We start from the raw sequence: 19,391 nt of genomic DNA, 5'->3' as shown, positions 1-19,391 counted from the left end.
GGTTAACACAGACCTGTCTTGGAACGTTATAATTTGACAGAGGAGGGAGGATGCCCAGTTGATGAAATGTGTTTAAGCCAAAAGTGTAAACATATCCATCTTCTGTTAGTACCACGGTATGGTCCTTGGCAGCAGCCACTTGACTACATGAATGGGTAGTCAAACTTTCCACCAATCTTGGGACCTATTAAATTCAAAGTGAAAAAGAAATCATCAAAACTAGGCACACTTTACATTGTAATCTAGCAGTACTTGCTACTGTGGCCATGCTGTGACACCGAGTCACTTCTCACGGACTAGCCATGAGTCAGGGTAGTCAAGGAGCCCGAGGTCAAGAGCCAGGAGGGTGCGTCATAAACAGAGGGAAGAGACAAAAGAGTAGTCAGGTCATACTATGCCAGAGTCAGAATTCCAAGGTAAGAGTTTGTCGAGGCAAAAGGGGCAATACAAACATGTAGTCAACAGGCAAATTAAGGGTCCGGCAACAGAAGATCACAATGTCTGAATTCAGAGCACAGAGTACAGACGACACTGAGCTGAATGCTAAGACTAGCAGCTATCTGGGACTGACAGCCTAATTAAGTAGCTGGGTAATCACTTGGAACAGGGAACACCTGAAGGAAGCTCAGAACATCTCAGTCTCAGATTGGACGGCAGAGCTGCCAATGAAAACATTAACAGCTTAGCACACCCCTGCAGTAGATTGGACGACTAAGCTGTCAGTCACTGCGTCCAAGACCCCATAAGCAGTGGAATCGTGACAGTTACATTACACTATCCTGTTCTCCAGGCTCAGCCACCAGTAGGGTGCCATACAGAGTACACTGGAACTACACGAGGTATGCACAAGACTTGGAAGCCATCCTGCTTGTACGAACCCAGAAACCATCTGCCATGTTTAGAAAAGCAAAAGGGACCCTTAAATTAAATTACTTTAAATGAGACATGCCTACCACATATTTGTAAGCAATAGCATTGAAATGCATATTCTGATTGAGGCTTCTGTTATACCTGCCGTTACTGATACAAACATTTGTCTCACTTGTGTCCTGTCTAATACAAAATGGGCACAAGGATCTCCCACGGTAGAGCTTCGACTTGGAAACGGCTCTTCATGGTTACAAGGAGGCCAGATATACCGGAGGTGGAGAGCTCTCCTGCACGGCTCTAGTGATCGGCAGACGGAAAGTCTCAGGCATGGAGCTAGTGTCAATCATCCTGGTTTTGGCAGCAACAACGACCAATGCACATATAACCAACAGGAATGGCTTTGCTGGAGACAGGATGTGGGGCTCAAGGGAAGAACTTTCTATCTTTCCGCAGGACAGCTCCTCCTCAGAGGTCTTAGTTTACTCTACGTGAATGGACGGGTGGGGACATTAGATTTAGGCTACATATACACTTACAAATGACAACATGGAGTATAAACATACCAGACATGTAAGTTCATCTCCGTGACCAAGCCGACCCCCTTGACCATGGCCACAAGTGTAGACCTGGCCTTTCTGAGACAAGAAGACTGAGTGAAATTTACATAGTACCATCTACATATAAAGAAAAAAAAAAAAGAAGTCATATTTAACTTTAACTATTATCGGTTGCACCCTTTCCCACTCATTTATAAGCAGTGATTTTACCTGTTTTATATATATGCCACAGCGAGGAAACATATCAACCAGTTCAGGATGATGTTTGCTTTGCTGGTTGCCATGCCCCAAGGTAAAATTAATATTATTTCCCCAGGTGTAAAGTTCAGTGGGATCTGAAAAGAAAAAAAACAAACAAAAAAAAAATCATGTTTTATGGATGCTACACACACATTTATTGTTTGCAGCAAAGCATTTTAAAGAATAACTTAATAAACTAGTATATATGTAGAGAGAATATACTACCGTATGTAGAACTTTAAGGCAATAAAAAAGACAAATCCTAAAAGTATTTATTACGTTTGTGTAATACAGTAAGTTTATTCATTCACAAACATCTGTAAAGGGAACCTGTCAGCCACCCCCAATACCATCCAGATTCCAGATCCCAATTATGCCCCATTTAGGCCAAACATCCTAGATCGATTACTCATTCTTAGAATTCTCAATTCAAGGGAAAAATCTATAATTAGCCAACACTTATGTACCCATTACTGAGAAAGGAGATGACAATTAGTGCTCATAAAGTTCTATGGAGAACTGCACCTGTCGTTTATGGAGAATTTGCAGTGGAATTACTTGTCTGCATCTAGCTCCTCCCTCTTTCTCTATAGAACTTTATGAGCACCAACTGTCATGTAAATAATGAGAAAAACTTTGTTTTCACTGAACACAGATTTTATCTATAAATTGAGAGGGAAAGATCAGTACAGGAGGAGAAAGAAGCAGATTTCTCTACTAAAATATATTCCAAAGTTTCTTATGTTCATAGACTTGTAATTTCTGAAATAAAAACTACGACAAAGGTTACTCTAACAATTTAATAAATTGAACCACAATCACTAAGTTGTTACCTAAGCAGTCAAATTTTGAAGAAAAAGATAGATAGATTAGATAGGTACGCTTACCACTTGCTTGGAAAACAACATAAGAAGGACGGTCTTTCATTATGAGGTCCAGTGCAGTGAATCCATCTTTATCTTGGATGTGGAAATTACTTCCATGCTTAAAGAAAAACAGAAGATGAAAAAGCGATCATCATTGTTGCGTAAAGCTCCAAAAAATGAAGAGAGGGAGGGTATATATTGCCTTGCGAAAGTATTCGGCTCCCTGGAACTTTTCAACCTTTTCCCACATATCATGCTTCAAACATAAAGATACCAAATGTACATTTTTGGTGAAGAATCAACAAGTGGAACACAATTGTGAAGATGAACAAAATTTATTGGTTATTTTAAATGTTTGTGGAAATTCAAAAACTGAAAAGTGGGGAGTGCAATATTATTTGGCCCCTTTACTTTCAGTGCAGCAATCTCACTCCAGAAGTTCATTGTGGATCTCTGAATGATCCAATGTTGTCCTAAATGCCTAATGATGATAAATATAATCCACCTGTGTGTAATCAAGTCTCCGTATAAATGCACCTGCTCTGTGATAGTCTCAGGGTTCTGTTTGAAGCACAGAGAGCACCATGAAGACCAAGGAACACAACAGGCAGGTCCGTGATACTGTTGTGGAGAAGTTTAAAGACGGATTTGGATACAAAATGATTTCCAAAACTTTAAAACATCCCAAGGAGCACTGAGCAAGCGATCATATTGAAATGGCTCTCAGTCCCCTGATCTGAACATTATTGAAAAACCGTGGCTAGATCTCAAATTCTAAGTGCACGCAGGATGACACTGGAATCTCACAGACCTGGAAGAATTTTACAAGGAAGAATGGATGAAAATCCCTCAAACAAGAATTGAAAGATTCTTGTCTGGCTACAAAAAGAATTTACAAGCTGTGACGCTTCAAAAATGAGGTGTTAATAGGTACTAACCATGCAGGGTGCCCAAACTTTTTTTATCAGCCCATTTTCCCTTTTGTAATTTTTAAAATTTAAAAGATGAAAATGTATTATTTTTTGCCCAAAATACAAAGGAAATGTGTAATCTTTAAGATATCTTATTTTCAACTTGCTTACCTGTTCACAGTAACAGTAATTTTGACAATATCACCTGTATACAGCTTATCTGTATACACAGCTCAGCCGAACACTTGGAGTACCCACAATGCACTGCTCTCTGGTGACAGGAATCCAGCAGAATTCTCAAATTAGCACAAACCTCCCACTGTGGGATGCTGCCAGCATGTTGGGGAAACGTTTAATGGGGAACTCACACAAAAATTGCAGCAACTTTTCTACTCCGAGGGTCACACAAATTTGCCGTGAGTGAATGTACCCCAAGTGTTTTCTTCCCACTGGCCACACATGGCAGATTCTCTGCGGTGGAGTTACGCGTGGCAACAGCAGCATTGTAGAAAAGATTGTGCTACATTTAGTAGCACTAGTGGGATTGAAATTTACAGTGGAGGATGATGCCATGTCTGCCATATCCGCCATATTTGCACAATGAATGCCATAGCGAGAATGGACGGACCGCGAGGGCTTCACCTAATGTAATCCCAGCGTTTCTACATGTATTTGTGTATTTCAAGTCTTATAGAGAAGCCTATAGGTACAATATCAGATAAAAAAAATGCCAATCCTACAGAATGCTGAATTTTGGGGGGGAAAAAACAGCCCGCAAAAAGTCAGTTAAAAACACCCCAGCAAAAGCCAGAAATAAAGCACTGTGTGAATCCAGTATAGGGCCTCATTCAGACCTCCGAGTGCGGACCACAATACACGCACTCCCTGCAAGTCTATGGACCCGAACTTCATCTGGGTCATTGGCCGCTTAATGCACATGGTCCATACTCTGCATTAGAGTACACACAGTATGAGTGGCTATGTCCCTTGAATGTTGCCTTTAAAGCCCTAGTGATGACTGCGGTACACTTAGGCTATGTTCACACCTTGCTTTTTTTTATACCAAGTTTAAGCTGTGTTTCAGCTGCATACAAGAAGCAGGTTTTGTATAGTTTTTGCTGTGTTTTTTCCCTTAGCTTTTGGTGCTTTTTTCTCAGGGTACATTTGTCACTTGCCCATGCTGATGAAGTTAAGTGCTTTAAAAAAAAAAAAAAAAAAGAAAACTCATTCAACTTCATTAGGTTTTGGCACCAAAAAAACAGCTACCTGCATTTTTTATGAAAATTTTCATAGTACCAGAAAATTTCCGAAATCCCATGCACACAACTTGGGTTTTTTTTCCCCAGACTGTTTTGTCAAAGAGCTTGTTTTTGGCAAAATGCAGCATGTCACTTCTTTCAGCGTTTCTGCTGCATTTTTCACCCATTGAAAGCAATGGGCAGTGCAAAAAGCACGAATATGCCTGCCGAAGAACGTATGCCACATGTCCAAGATTTCACTGCCAAAGACAGTGACACAGTGGACCTGAAGAGAGGACGTGATCTATGGTTGAGCCAGAATACCATTTCCACCCTGATAGGCTTACCTTTAACAGTGTCAGCGCACAATCGATATGGCCATAGAAAACACTTCTATGTAATGCCGTCCATCCAGATTCTTTGTCCTTGACAGACAGATCTACTCCTTTGGCAACGAGCCAATCCAGGACGGCTTTCTTCCCACAGGATGCGGAAATATGACCCACATTGCGCCCCAAATCATCCTTCAGGGTCGTAGCGTTGCAGCAATAAGACGAGAGGAAGGCCTTGATTTGCTGCTCACTTCCTCTCGTGACCACAGAGATGACATCCAGCGCGTGCTGAAGTGAGCGGCAGCGCGTGGTACATTCTGGCCATACCACATCCATACTTAGTGCACGTCAATACTGAGAATTCCTTCACAAGGTACCGGAAAAAAAAATAAACAAAAATCAAAAAAGTGAGCCTCGGGCGGACAACAAAAGGTTTCCCTTGTGAGGGCTGAAACTCCTTTGGCACTATAATGTTAATTATAAATATCCATATAAATTGTCCCCGAGCCCACGTGTATACAAAAATAGATCTCTGTAATATAGTCCTTTATTAAGTTCCTGCCATTAGTCCCGCAGCAAGGGAGAGAAGGCAGATAGGGCAGAGGGAGGGGGTCCACCCCCCCACTCCGAGAAGAACGTCCTTTAAATTTCCATGATTGCAGGGTCCCCCTGTGTGGGAGAAAGAGACACAAATAATTAGTAAGTATTGATGCAGGTTCATTACAAGACTAAAATAAGCTACATCACTAGCAAAGGACACCGAGAGCTCATGCACAGGCTGTCTAGAGCCTCATAGGCCATTATACAGCGCGAGGCACTGTACTATATGACCACCAATTGGGTACATGTTAGTCGGTTAGTGGCCATTTACTAGCCGGTTTACACAGGCAGACCGTGCTTCAGATGTGTACCGGATGATATGCAAAAGATTCTCCAGTCTGTAGAAACTGCCATAGTCTGTTTACACAGGACGATACGCTGCTAAGAATGAGGAGCTTTTGTGCAGCGCTAAAGGTCATTTCACTCAACGATTGAGCATTTTGGTCGAGTTATTGTCAACCCATTTCGATTGCAAGGTTGTCATGACGCAAAAGTTGCTATGGGTGCTTGTTCAGGTAATTGTGCAGTGTAAATCCACCATCAGCGCTGAATACTTTGTAATCTAAGATCTGATGCCCAATGGTCATGGTCACCCAATTTGCGATTCATGCCAGAAGCCATAACACAGCCAATGTGTATGGAACCAAAAGGCCCCATACACATTAGTGTAATGCTGTCTGCAAGCGCCGATATGGACAGGGTTGATGGACAGTCTAATGTACGTAGGGGTGCCATCTGACTGTTGGTCAGGAGAAATGTCGACATGTCTTATTTCGGACCGCCTATCGCATTTTTCTCCCTGAGATAACCCACCCACCAAAGTGTTAGTTGGCAGTTTCTCACTGCGAATATAGGCGTCTCGGCTGAGGGAACGCTTCCATGAATGAGCGGAGATGATGTTCGGCAAAACGAGCAGCCGAAGAATCGATTACACAGCAGCAATCTAATATTTCTGGCCAACTTTAGGCTACCTTCACACATGTGTGAGTTTTACCATCCATGAAAAAGACCGTTCTTCTCTCATGTGTCACCTATATTGGCTATGTGTGGGGGAATGCGGCTTTTTTCACTGAAGGAATGTAAAAAAAAAAATAATAAAAAAAAAAAAAAAGTAGAGACCCTGGAACATCATTTTTTCATTCAAATTGTGAGACAATTTTCTGGGAAAAGCGAAGAGTCTCCCTAAGCTAGAAGATCGTTGGGTACAGCCGGGACCAGCTGCTTGGAAAGAATCACCAAACCGCGCGCCGTAAATTTTTGCCTGTAGGACATTAATGCAAGAGAGCTTGGCTGAGTAGATTACACAAGAAGGAAAACACACAGCAAGTCAGCAGGATCTAGGAGCAACATGGCAGATGTGACAACCTACATGGTGAGCTGCAGCATGTGCTACATGTTCACAGACCGACCAGAAGAAGAATCAAATTTCACCTGTCAGAAGTGTAGACTAGTGGCCCTTTTAGAAGAAAAGGTGCGGGGTTTGGAAGAAAGAATAGCAACTTTGAAACTCATCAAAGAGAATGAAGACTTTCTAGACAGAAGCATCTCTACTGGTCACAGAAGGTGAAAAAAGTGTCAGAGAACCTCCAAAAGCAGATGAGTGGAAGCATGTGACCAAAAGAAGCAAGAAGACCATGGAGAAATCACCAACCACACAACTGAAGAACCGATATCAAATCTTTGTAGAGGATGAAGATGGCACACCTAAGGATGAAGCAATACCAGCAAGCAAAAAAGAAAAGGGCACACAGCAACAAGTGACAGCAAAAAGTACAGCCAAGAAGCAACGAAGAGTGGTGGTGGTGGGAGACTCACTACTGAGAGGCACAGAAGCAGCCATCTGCAGACCGGACATAACTGCAAGAGAAGTATGCTGCCTTCCAGGTGCGATGATCAAGGATGTGACCGATAGGATACCAAAGCTCTTCAGCTCCAAGGACGTCCACCCATTTCTTCTGATACATGTTGGCACCAATGACACGGCAAGGAAGGACCTACCGACAATCTGCAAAGACTTTGAAGAGTTGGGGAAGAAAGTAAAGGAACTGGATGCACAGGTAGTTTTTTCTTCTATCCTTCCAGTAGACGGGCATGGCACCAGGAGATGGAACAGGATCCTTGATGCAAACAACTGGCTAAGACGATGGTGCAGACAACAAGGATTCGGATTCCTGGACCACGGTGTGAATTACTTGTACGATGGACTCCTCGCCAGAGACGGACTACACCTCAACAAACCTGGGAAACACACATTCGCCAGAAGACTCGCTACACTCATCAGGAGGGCGTTAAACTAGAAGAAGAGGGGACGGGAAGAAAAACATTAGACTTGAACAAAGAAGATCCAGGAAAACATACTCAGAAGGGAGGTAAGAACATTTCTAAAACAATCCACAGCGAGGAGATTGGAACAAAACAAAATCCTCTAAACTGCATGCTCGCAAACGCCAGAAGCCTGACAAACAAGATGGAAGAACTAGAAGCAGAAATATCTACAGGTAACTTTGACATAGTGGGAATAACCGAGACATGGTTAGATGAAAGCTATGACTGGGCAGTTAACTTACAGGGTTACAGTCTGTTTAGAAAGGATCGTAAAAATCGGAGAGGAGGAGGGGTTTGTCTCTATGTAAAGTCTTGTCTAAAGTCCACTTTAAGGGAGGATATTAGCGAAGGAAATGAGGATGTCGAGTCCATATGGGTCGAAATTCATGGAGGGAAAAATGGTAACAAAATTCTCATTGGGGTCTGTTACAAACCCCCAAATATAACAGAAACCATGGAAAGTCTACTTCTAAAGCAGATAGATGAAGCTGCAACCCATAATGAGGTCCTGGTTATGGGGGACTTTAACTACCCGGATATTAACTGGGAAACAGAAACCTGTGAAACCCATAAAGGCAACAGGTTTCTGCTAATAAACAAGAAAAATTATCTTTCACAATTGGTGCAGAATCCAACCAGAGGAGCAGCACTTTTAGACCTAATACTATCTAATAGACCTGACAGAATAACAAATCTGCAGGTGGTCGGGCATCTAGGAAATAGCGACCACAATATTGTACAGTTTCACCTGTCTTTCACTAGGGGGACTTGTCAGGGAGTCACAAAAACACTGAATTTTAGGAAGGCAAAGTTTGACCAGCTTAGAGATGCCCTTAATCTGGTAGACTGGGACAATATCCTCAGAAATAAGAATACAGATAATAAATGGGAAATGTTTAAGAACATCCTAAATAGGCAGTGTAAGCGATTTATACCTTGTGGGAATAAAAGGACTAGAAATAGGAAAAACCCAATGTGGCTAAACAAAGAAGTAAGACAGGCAATTAACAGTAAAAAGAAAGCATTTGCACTACTAAAGCAGGATGGCACCATTGAAGCTCTAAAAAACTATAGGGAGAAAAAGACTTTATCTAAAAAACTAATTAAAGCTGCCAAAAAGGAAACAGAGAAGCACATTGCTAAGGAGAGTAAAACTAATCCCAAACTGTTCTTCAACTATATCAATAGTAAAAGAATAAAAACTGAAAATGTAGGCCCCTTAAAAAATAGTGAGGAAAGAATGGTTGTAGATGACGAGGAAAAAGCTAACATATTAAACACCTTCTTCTCCACGGTATTCACGGTGGAAAATGAAATGCTAGGTGAAATCCCAAGAAACAATGAAAACCCTATATTAAGGGTCACCAATCTAACCCAAGAAGAGGTGCGAAACCGGCTAAATAAGATTAAAATAGATAAATCTCCGGGTCCGGATGGCATACACCCACGAGTACTAAGAGAACTAAGTAATGTAATAGATAAACCATTATTTCTTATTTTTAGTGACTCTATAGCGACAGGGTCTGTTCCGCAGGACTGGCGCATAGCAAATGTGGTGCCAATATTCAAAAAGGGCTCTAAAAGTGAACCTGGAAATTATAGGCCAGTAAGTCTAACCTCTATTGTTGGTAAAATATTTGAAGGGTTTCTGAGGGATGTTATTCTGGATTATCTCAATGAGAATAACTGTTTAACTCCATATCAGCATGGGTTTATGAGAAATCGCTCCTGTCAAACCAATCTAATCAGTTTTTATATAGAGGTAAGCTATAGGCTGGACCACGGTGAGTCATTGGACGTGGTATATCTCGATTTTTCCAAAGCGTTTGATACCGTGCCGCACAAGAGGTTGGTACACAAAATGAGAATGCTTGGTCTGGGGGAAAATGTGTGTAAATGGGTTAGTAACTGGCTTAGTGATAGAAAGCAGAGGGTGGTTATAAATGGTATAGTCTCTAACTGGGTCGCTGTGACCAGTGGGGTACCGCAGGGGTCAGTATTGGGACCTGTTCTCTTCAACATATTCATTAATGATCTGGTAGAAGGTTTACACAGTAAAATATCGATGTTTGCAGATGATACAAAACTATGTAAAGCAGTTAATACAAGAGAAGATAGTATTCTGCTACAGATGGATCTGGATAAGTTGGAAACTTGGGCTGAAAGGTGGCAGATGAGGTTTAACAATGATAAATGTAAGGTTATACACATGGGAAGAAGGAATCAATGTCACCATTACACACTGAATGGGAAACCACTGGGTAAATCTGACAGGGAGAAGGACTTGGGGATCCTAGTTAATGATAAACTTACCTGGAGCAGCCAGTGCCAGGCAGCAGCTGCCAAGGCAAACAGGATCATGGGGTGCATTAAAAGAGGTCTGGATACACATGATGAGAGCATTATACTGCCTCTGTACAAATCCCTAGTTAGACCGCACATGGAGTACTGTGTCCAGTTTTGGGCACCGGTGCTCAGGAAGGATATAATGGAACTAGAGAGAGTACAAAGGAGGGCAACAAAATTAATAAAGGGGATGGGAGAACTACAATACCCAGATAGATTAGCAAAATTAGGATTATTTAGTCTAGAAAAAAGACGACTGAGGGGCGATCTAATAACCATGTATAAGTATATAAGGGGACAATACAAATATCTCGCTGAGGATCTGTTTATACCAAGGAAGGTGACGGGCACAAGGGGGCATTCTTTGCGTCTGGAGGAGAGAAGGTTTTTCCACCAACATAGAAGAGGATTCTTTACTGTTAGGGCAGTGAGAATCTGGAATTGCTTGCCTGAGGAGGTGGTGATGGCGAACTCAGTCGAGGGGTTCAAGAGAGGCCTGGATGTCTTCCTGGAGCAGAACAATATTGTATCATACAATTATTAGGTTCTGTAGAAGGACGTAGATCTGGGGATTTATTATGATGGAATATAGGCTGAACTGGATGGACAAATGTCTTTTTTCGGCCTTACTAACTATGTTACTATGTTACAAGGATACAAACCAGAACCTTCCAATTTACGTGTGTGTTTCTCCATAGATTTGAATAGACGATTCGGATCCACAAACACGGATCAGAATACGACCTGCTCAGACTAGCACACATACATACGAGTAAAGATTAGTGATGACCGAGCACGGAAATGCTCGAGTGTCCGGTACTTGATTCGAGCAGGTCAGACGCTGAACGCGCTTGACTCGAGTACCGAGTATAATGGAAGTCAATGTGAAACTCGAGCATTTTTCCAGAGGACGTGGTCTCTCGAGTTCTACAGCTCACAAACAGTCCGGCTAACACAGGAGTCCCTGAGTCCCCGCATGTGAATACCCCGCTTCAGCGAGGAGCACAGCTCAGATGATTCAAATGAGCTGCTTACGGAGATTTGAGCACCACGCGATACTCGGCACTGCTCTATACTCGTTCGAGAACCTCGATACTGGTTCGTGTATCTGTAAGGAGGAGGGTGCAGCCGTACCGGTGCTCATAGCTCTGCCGCTATGGGGCCCCTGAACAGGCGGGAGGGGCCCGGTGCCAGCAGTGGGCCCCCCCGCCTGTCATCGCAGGGTCAGCTGTACCGGCATTTAGCCGATACAGCTGATCGCAATGATGAGGGAAGGAGCGTTACGCTCCTTCCCCCATCATCGTCTGACGTCGGCGACGCTGACAGAGGGCGCGATGAGTCACTGTCCGGCGCCCGCTGTCAGGAGACAAGTGGGAGCTCAGAGCAGCACAGGAACCAGGAAGAAGAGAGGTGATTATTCATTTTTTTAAGGAGTGCTGTCTTATACTACAGAATCTGCCTATGGGGGGGGTTCTGTCTTATACTACAGGGTCTGCCTATGTGGGGGGTCTGCCTAATACTACAGTGTCTGCCTATGGGGGGGGCCTGCCTAATACTACAGAATATGCCTCTGGGCGGGGAGGTGTGCACCTTATACTACAGGGTCTGCCTGTGGGGGGTCTGCCTAATACTACAGGGTCTGCCTAATACTACAGGGTCTGCCTATGGGGCTCTGCCTAATATTACAGGGTCTGCCTGTGGGGAGGGTCTGCCTTATACTATAGGGTCTGCCTGTGGGGAGGGTCTGCCTTATACTATAGGGTCTGCCTATGGAGGGTCTGCCTAATACTACAGGGTCTGCCTATGGGGCTCCGCCTAATACTACAGGGTCTGCCTGTGGGGGTCTGCCTATGGGGCTCTGCCTAATACTACAGGGTCTGCCTGTGGGGGGGTCTGCCTTATACTATAGGGTCTGCCTCTGGGGGGGTCTGCCTAATACTACAGGTTCAGCCTAATACTACAGGGTCTGCCTGTGGGGAAGTCTGCCTAATACTACAGGGTCTGCCTGTGGGGGGGTCTGCCTAATACTACAGGGTCTGCCTATGGGAGGGGTCTGCCTTATACTACAGGGTCTGCCTATGGGGGGGGGTCTGCTTTATACAACAGGGTCTGCCTATGGGGTGCTGCCTTATACTACAGAGTCTGCCTATGGGGAGTGCATTATACTATATTGAGGACTATCTGGTGCATTATACTATATTGAGGATTATCTGGTGCATTATACTATATGGAGGCTATCTAGAGGGGCATCATACAGTGTGGGGATTAGTGTTGGAGCCATCAAACAGTTTGGAGGCTACTAAGGGGTCAGTATACTGTGCATAAGAGCATCATACTGTGTATAAGGTAGCTGTACAGGGGGCAGACTCTGGACATTATTAAATGTAAAGTGGACACTTATTGTTATAGGGGAACTCAGGTTACTGTGACTATCAAAGGAGCACACAGGGCAATATTACTTTCTATGGGGCAAAATGTGGGCAGTGTTTTCTAGGGCACTTGCACCCGGCATTACTATATTATAGAGGGGTGCTTTAGAATTTAGAGGGCACAGAGAACCATACAGCAGGTGCAGTAATAGGGTCACATATGGCAGCAGTGGCTCAGTATTGGGGTATCAGCAGGATGAGGAGTTTGTGCAGGTTGGGAATAGATGGTGATGGCTGGAATGTGAGAAGTGAAATGTGTCTTTGTTGTATTCTCCGCAGCCAAGTCGTTGCTGGAAGAAGTTGTCATGTCGGTCTGGGCCAGATGGAAGAGACGGGAAAAGTGAACGACTCCATCATAAAGAACATCAGCGGTAAGTTATTATCTGTAACTGCGCTGTAATCTATGCTCTGTAGGACTAGTATCTACCACTGACCATATGGCGGCAATATCCATGTTGGTCTTTGTATAGAGATTATCTTTAGTAATAAGCGCGGTCATCTGCTGAGGTTCTCCTCCACTATTAGAGCGCATCACCAAGCTGTCATCAAGGATACCTGGTTAGGGGCCCACTCATAAATGCTTCGCCCACCCTGAACCAACACCCTAGCTACGTCTCTGTCTCAGAGAGGGTCGCGAGCCACATTCAGCTCCCGCCCCCCTCACAATAGTGGCAACTAAAGCCCCCATTACAGGAATAATGGTAACCAAAGCTTTTCCTCAAAAATCAATCACCCCAAAGCAGAGATTCAGGGGTTCCTACAATACCCCCCATTCAGTATTCTCCTATAAAGCACTCCCAACACACTGTCACATCCAGGTTCAAACATCTCCTCTGACAGGTGGTGTCATCTTGTCTCCAGTGTACCATAATTAAATCATGTCAAAACCCCTGAGAGTATGTGTCCACGTTCAAGATTGCATCAGGATTTGGTCAGGATTTTACGCAGGTAAAATCCTGACCAAATCTGCACCTGAGGTCACTGGCAGGTCACCTGCGCTGTTCTTGCGTTGTTTCAGCATTGTAAGGACATGCTGCGTTCTTAAAAGACGCGCTGCATGTGTGTTTTCGCAGGTCTGCCGCATGCGTCTTTTAATGCATAGTGGAGACGGGATTTCATGAAATCCCCTCCACTATGCTGTAACATCTGGACGCTGCGCGTTTGATGCTGTGGCTCTATGCAGAGTCAAACACGCAGCGTTTCCTGACCGTGGAAACATACCCCAAGACCATTATATGTGCATCCAGATCTGCTCTTCTGTGCAGGGCTGCTCACAAAATTCACCATTTTCAGATGTGCTCTTCATATCTGTTTGCTAGAACTGGAGCTAATGCACCAAGCTGGCAGACAGCCACGAGCCACGGTTCATGGGACCGCGAGCCACATGTGGCTCCCAAGCTACAGGTTGGGGATCCCTGGTGTAAACCATGTAACAGAAGGCAATAATATATACTTTCCAAAAAACCTCTGCTAGTCTATTCACAAACTAAATATGGACATAGCTATAAATATTGGTATACACTTCACAATCTAAAGTAAGAGGTCTCAAACTACTGAGGCACTACTCATGCCCGCCTTCTATCACACACCACTTTCTGCTCCTGTGCCAATCACTGATTGACTGGCATGTAATGCTACCCCTCTCTTCAAAGGGCACCTATTTTTTTTTTTTTTACATGTTACAACTCTCTAAATGAGCTGTCGATATTTGGAGGACAGGGTCCAGAGCCTTCCCCGATCTCGCAGAAAATTGCACGCAAGCACTCACTAATCAGCCGCTACACCGCTTGGTCTGTGAGGTCATGCAGGAGCGGAGTTCTGCAACTATTAAAAATTAGAATTTGTGAGCATTCCGTGATTGTTGGGGGTCTCAGGAACCCCACTGATCTGCAGCTCATTTAGTCCACGGTCACATGTTCAGTATTTGGTCAGTATTTTACCTCAGTATTTATAAGCCAAAACCAGGAGTGGGTGAGAAATGGTGACGTGTTTCTATTCTACTTTTCCTGATTGGTTCCTCTTCTTGTTTTGGCTTATAAATACTGAGGTAAAATACTGACCAAATCTGAGGTAAAATACTGACCAAATACTGAACGTGTAACCATGGCCTGAGGCAGTTATTCAACATAAAAATAAATAAATTAAAAATCACACAATGATAATACCCTTGAAAAAAAAAATCATGATTTGTGCTTCATTTGCAATAAATTTTTAACGATATTGTACCCCATCTGCTACAAAACAAAAATACAGCTTCTGCAGAACTTCGTTAAGAAAAGAATCAGAGGGGTTCATATCACTCAGTTAAAGCAAGATGGAGGAAGTGCCCATTACTCTTCAAACAGAAGTTCTGCAGTAGATGAATTGATTATCAAAAGAGATAATAGACCCCCTATTAGAAATTATTAAAGGGGGTATTTATTCCTGGGACATAGAAAGTGATTTGGATGTTTTCAAACAAGAAAATTGAACTTTGATTATGCAAGCGGCGCTACTGTTTGGATTTCAAAGTTCGTCCTGAGGTCCAGGAACCCAACTTTCACACTACCTTTGAGACAATAGATATGTGATGAAGGGGGCTGGCTAACAGGCTAACCCCGTCTCCATCAGTGCCCATCTCATAATAAAGGTATGTTAGCAAACTGAATTGTTGTCCATTTGCAAAACGTCCAGATAAGTTATGTCCCAGGACAATCCTACTGGAGAATATTAGGTGTCTACAAGGAGTTCAACGTCCACCAAAACAATGCCGTCCACCGTGTGCTAACACATGGCCAGGGGTGGTAATATTCCTACAATTTAAAGTAGGGTTTGCAGCGTCTCATACATTACAGTTTCGGGTCGGGGTCTTTTTTTGCATAGTGCAGATATAAATCCTCATGTCACAGAACTGAAGACCATGCTGACCTGTTTCAGGAGAATAAGGGCACAATATGGTGTAAACAGTGCGTTATAGACACAGAAATATCACCAAATGTGGTTGGGCACAATCAGGTCAGTGAGGGGGCTGAAGTCACTAAAAATCAACCACAACACTCCAAGTGATGCCACAAAAATTGTATGCCTAGGCGTGATATGGTTAATTTCTCCTAGACAAAAAGATGACATCAGCCGCGCGCCACCATATCAGTCCTCATAGTGATCACAAATAGGGCAGAGTTTATACACAAATCGCCAGCATATCCGCCCCATCTGAACACAAGCTCTAGAGCAGAGGTCCCCAACTCCAGTCCTCAAGGCCCACCAACAGGTCATGTTTTCAGGATTTCCTTTGCATTGCACAGGTGATGCAATTATTACCTGGGCAAGACTAAGGAAATCCTGAAAACATGACATGTTGGTGGGCCTTGAGGACTGGAGTTGGGGACCCCTGCTCTAGAGTATTCTAAGCCAAGGACATTGTCCCTGCCATGTAGGAAGCTGATCACCTCTGCAGGACCTACACGTGCTTCTCACAAAATTAGAAGATCATCAAAGAGTTACCGCAAGTTATTTCAGTTCTTCAATACAAAAAGTGAGACTCATATTATATAGTCATTACAGAGTGATCTATTTCAAGTGTTTCTAATATAGGAGTTTCACTTTTTGTATTGAAGAACTGAAATAAAATAACTTTTTGATGATATTCTAAATTTTGTGAGAATGACCTGTATGTGGCTGTTAACAGCCGGTCTACAAAGCTGTATCCCTACCATGTAGGAAGGTGACCACCTATGTAACTGATGACTAGAGTTGAGCAAATGTACTCGGGTCCACGCTTATTCGGTAAGCTATAGCGCTAATCTGCAGAGGATCCCTGGATACCTGGAGTGCTCCTGCTGATCAGCTCTGCAGCTGCATGTCTCGCGGCTGTGTGACAGGCATAACGCATGGAGAGCCTGCTGGGATCTGCATGAATGTGTCATGCCAGTCACACAGACGCACACATATGCAGCTGCGGCACTGATCGGCCGGCTGAGCAGCAGGAGCACTCTAGGTATCCAGGGCTCCTCTGCAGTTAGCGCTATAGCTTACCAACTGACCCGAGTACATTTGCCCAACTCTACTGATGACGCCCCCTATACTAGGCTGTGTCCCATGTATACTGTGACCACCAATGTGGCAGATGACGCCCCCTATACTAGGCTGTGTCCCATGTATGCGGTGACCCCTGTGTGGCAGATGACGCCCCCTATACTAGGCTGTGTCCCATGTATGAGGTGACCCCCTGTGTGGCATATGACACCCCCTATACCAGGCTGTGTCCCATGTATGCGGTGACCCCTGTGTGGCAGATGACGCCCCCTATACTAGGCTGTGTCCCATGTATGAGGTGACCCCCTGTGTGGCAGATGACGCCCCCTATACCAGGCTGTGTCCCATGTATGCGGAGACCCCCTGTGTGGCATATGACGCCCCCTATACCAGGCTGTGTCCCATGTATGAGGTGACCCCGTGTGGCATGTGACGCCCCCTATACCAGGCTGTGTCCCATGTATGAGGTGACCCCGTGTGGCATGTGACGCCCCCTATACCAGGCTGTGTCCCATGTATGAGGTGACCCCGTGTGGCATATGACGCCCCCTATACCAGGCTGTGTCCCATGTATGCGGAGACCCCCTGTGTGGCATATGACGCCCCCTATACCAGGCTGTGTCCCATGTATGCGGAGACCCCCTGTGTGGCATATGACGCCCCCTATACCAGGCTGTGTCCCATGTATGAGGTGACCCCGTGTGGCATGTGACGCCCCCTATACCAGGCTGTGTCCCATGTATGCGGAGACCCCCTGTGTGGTATATGACGCCCCCTATACTAGGCTGTGTCCCATGTATGAGGTGACCCCTGTGTGGCATATGACGCCCCCTATACCAGGCTGTGTCCCATGTATGCGGAGACCCCCTGTGTGGTATATGACGCCCCCTATACCAGGCTGTGTCCCATGTATGAGGTGACCCCTGTGTGGTATATGACGCCCCCTATACCAGGCTGTGTCCCATGTATGAGGTGACCCCTGTGTGGTATATGACGCCCCCTATACCAGGCTGTGTCCCATGTATGAGGTGACCCCTGTGTGGTATATGACGCCCCCTATACTAGGCTGTGTCCCATGTATGAGGTGACCCCTGTGTGGCATATGACGCCCCCTATACCAGGCTGTGTCCCATGTATGAGGTGACCCCCTGTGTGGTATATGACGCCCCCTATACCAGGCTGTGTCCCATGTATGAGGTGACCCCTGTGTGGCATATGACGCCCCCTATACCAGGCTGTGTCCCATGTATGAGGTGACCCCGTGTGGCATGTGACGCCCCCTATACCAGGCTGTGTCCCATGTATGAGGTGACCCCTGTGTGGCAGATGACGCCCCCTATACCAGGCTGTGTCCCATGTATGAGGTGACCCCTGTGTGGCATATGACGCCCCCTATACCAGGCTGTGTCCCATGTATGAGGTGACCCCGTGTGGCATGTGACGCCCCCTATACCAGGCTGTGTCCCATGTATGAGGTGACCCCTGTGTGGCATATGACGCCCCCTATACCAGGCTGTACTATATGGCAGGTGCCTCTCACCGGTCGCTAGTTGAAGACTGAAGATCTGGGGGCAGATGGGGACACGACACACAATACGATCTTCATGATGAGCAGACACACAGCACAGCAGCCGGCAGCCTCAGCTCTAGATCGCCGGCAGTAAGCGACCACACCATTGGCTGCTGCTAGTCTCTAAAACTAGGTGAGAAACGATATACAAAACCCCAGCACCAATCGTCTGGCACGAAGTATGCTACTCCTCCGACTATTGGTAGAAACGTCCCACTAGTTCTTCTTTCATTGGTCAATTGCAGTGCCAATCAAAACCAAATTTAGATTCCGGAAGTTAATCCCTCCCACCACCCACAACTGTACACTGTACAGACGGCAGAACGTGATGACGTACATTCGGTTGCGAGAACTGACTGGGATAATGGCGGTCACGCCTGATATTGAAGGCGGAGCTGCCCTTCGACGTCATTTCTGCTTATAGCATTCATTACATTGCATATTCCTGTTCTCCCCACAGTGAGGCGCTGGAGCATCGATATTACTTCTCGTGAGAGCACCACCTAGTGGTAGCTTCTGTTTAATGCAACAGTACGATCAGTTGTTAGTAGACTACCGCTACGTCCCACAAATAACCTTTTGTGCACATGGTTATGACTGCAAACATCACCTTTTTGGCTTAAACTTTTTAGCAGTTTTTTTTCTAAAGTTTTATCATAACAATTTTCTTGTTTAAATTTGCTAGCCAGGTGAGATATAACACCTTGTTATAGCAGTTTGAGACGCCTTTTGGTGGATTGATAGGAGACTGATGCTAGGTTTTGAGGTTCAGATCCAATTTTTTTTTCTGTTACGCCGGATCCGTTTTTTTCCCATAGTCTTGTATTAGCGCCGGATTGCGCCTGATGGCCTCACGTTTCATCCGGTTTTTCTGGATCCGTCCAAATAGTCATTTCCGGCGGATGGAGAAAACGTCCAGATGAACGTTTTTTCGTCCGACAAAAAAAGCGCACAGTGACAAAACCGGCCAAAAACGTGTGAAATGGAGATGTTAAACATTGAATCCGGCCTCCGAATCCGGTTTTCCAAGCATTTCTCATTGAAATCATGCAGATTTTCCGTTCTGAGGTCTCTCTCCCTCTCTCCCTGGTTT

At 44.8% G+C, this 19,391-nt stretch overlaps 1 protein-coding gene across 2 annotated transcripts in view; it reads right to left on the bottom strand.

Annotated features, from left to right (window-relative positions):
- The window catches only part of IBTK (inhibitor of Bruton tyrosine kinase), a 139,773-nt gene extending 121,277 nt beyond the window's left edge, over window positions 1–18,496 (bottom strand). Inside the window, exons 1-6 of one of the 2 annotated variants that reach the window (XM_069726448.1) lie at window positions 18,269–18,496; window positions 5,030–5,683; window positions 2,555–2,651; window positions 1,638–1,762; window positions 1,434–1,544; window positions 14–184 (exon numbers count right to left, since the gene is read on the bottom strand). In XM_069726448.1, the coding sequence (XP_069582549.1) occupies window positions 14–184; window positions 1,434–1,544; window positions 1,638–1,762; window positions 2,555–2,651; window positions 5,030–5,350 (825 nt within the window). In that variant the 5' untranslated portion in view covers window positions 5,351–5,683; window positions 18,269–18,496. The remainder of the gene's footprint in view (window positions 1–13; window positions 185–1,433; window positions 1,545–1,637; window positions 1,763–2,554; window positions 2,652–5,029; window positions 5,684–18,268) is intronic. The other variant, XM_069726446.1, reaches the window with a different exon arrangement.
- Window positions 18,497–19,391: the final 895 nt, after the last annotated feature.

This window comes from Ranitomeya imitator, chromosome 5 (assembly GCF_032444005.1).
Source record: "Ranitomeya imitator isolate aRanImi1 chromosome 5, aRanImi1.pri, whole genome shotgun sequence".
In the NCBI taxonomy this organism is placed as follows: domain Eukaryota; kingdom Metazoa; phylum Chordata; class Amphibia; order Anura; family Dendrobatidae; genus Ranitomeya; species Ranitomeya imitator.
Note: the sequence above shows the minus strand (reverse complement) of the source record. Positions and strands in the feature narration are given on the sequence as shown.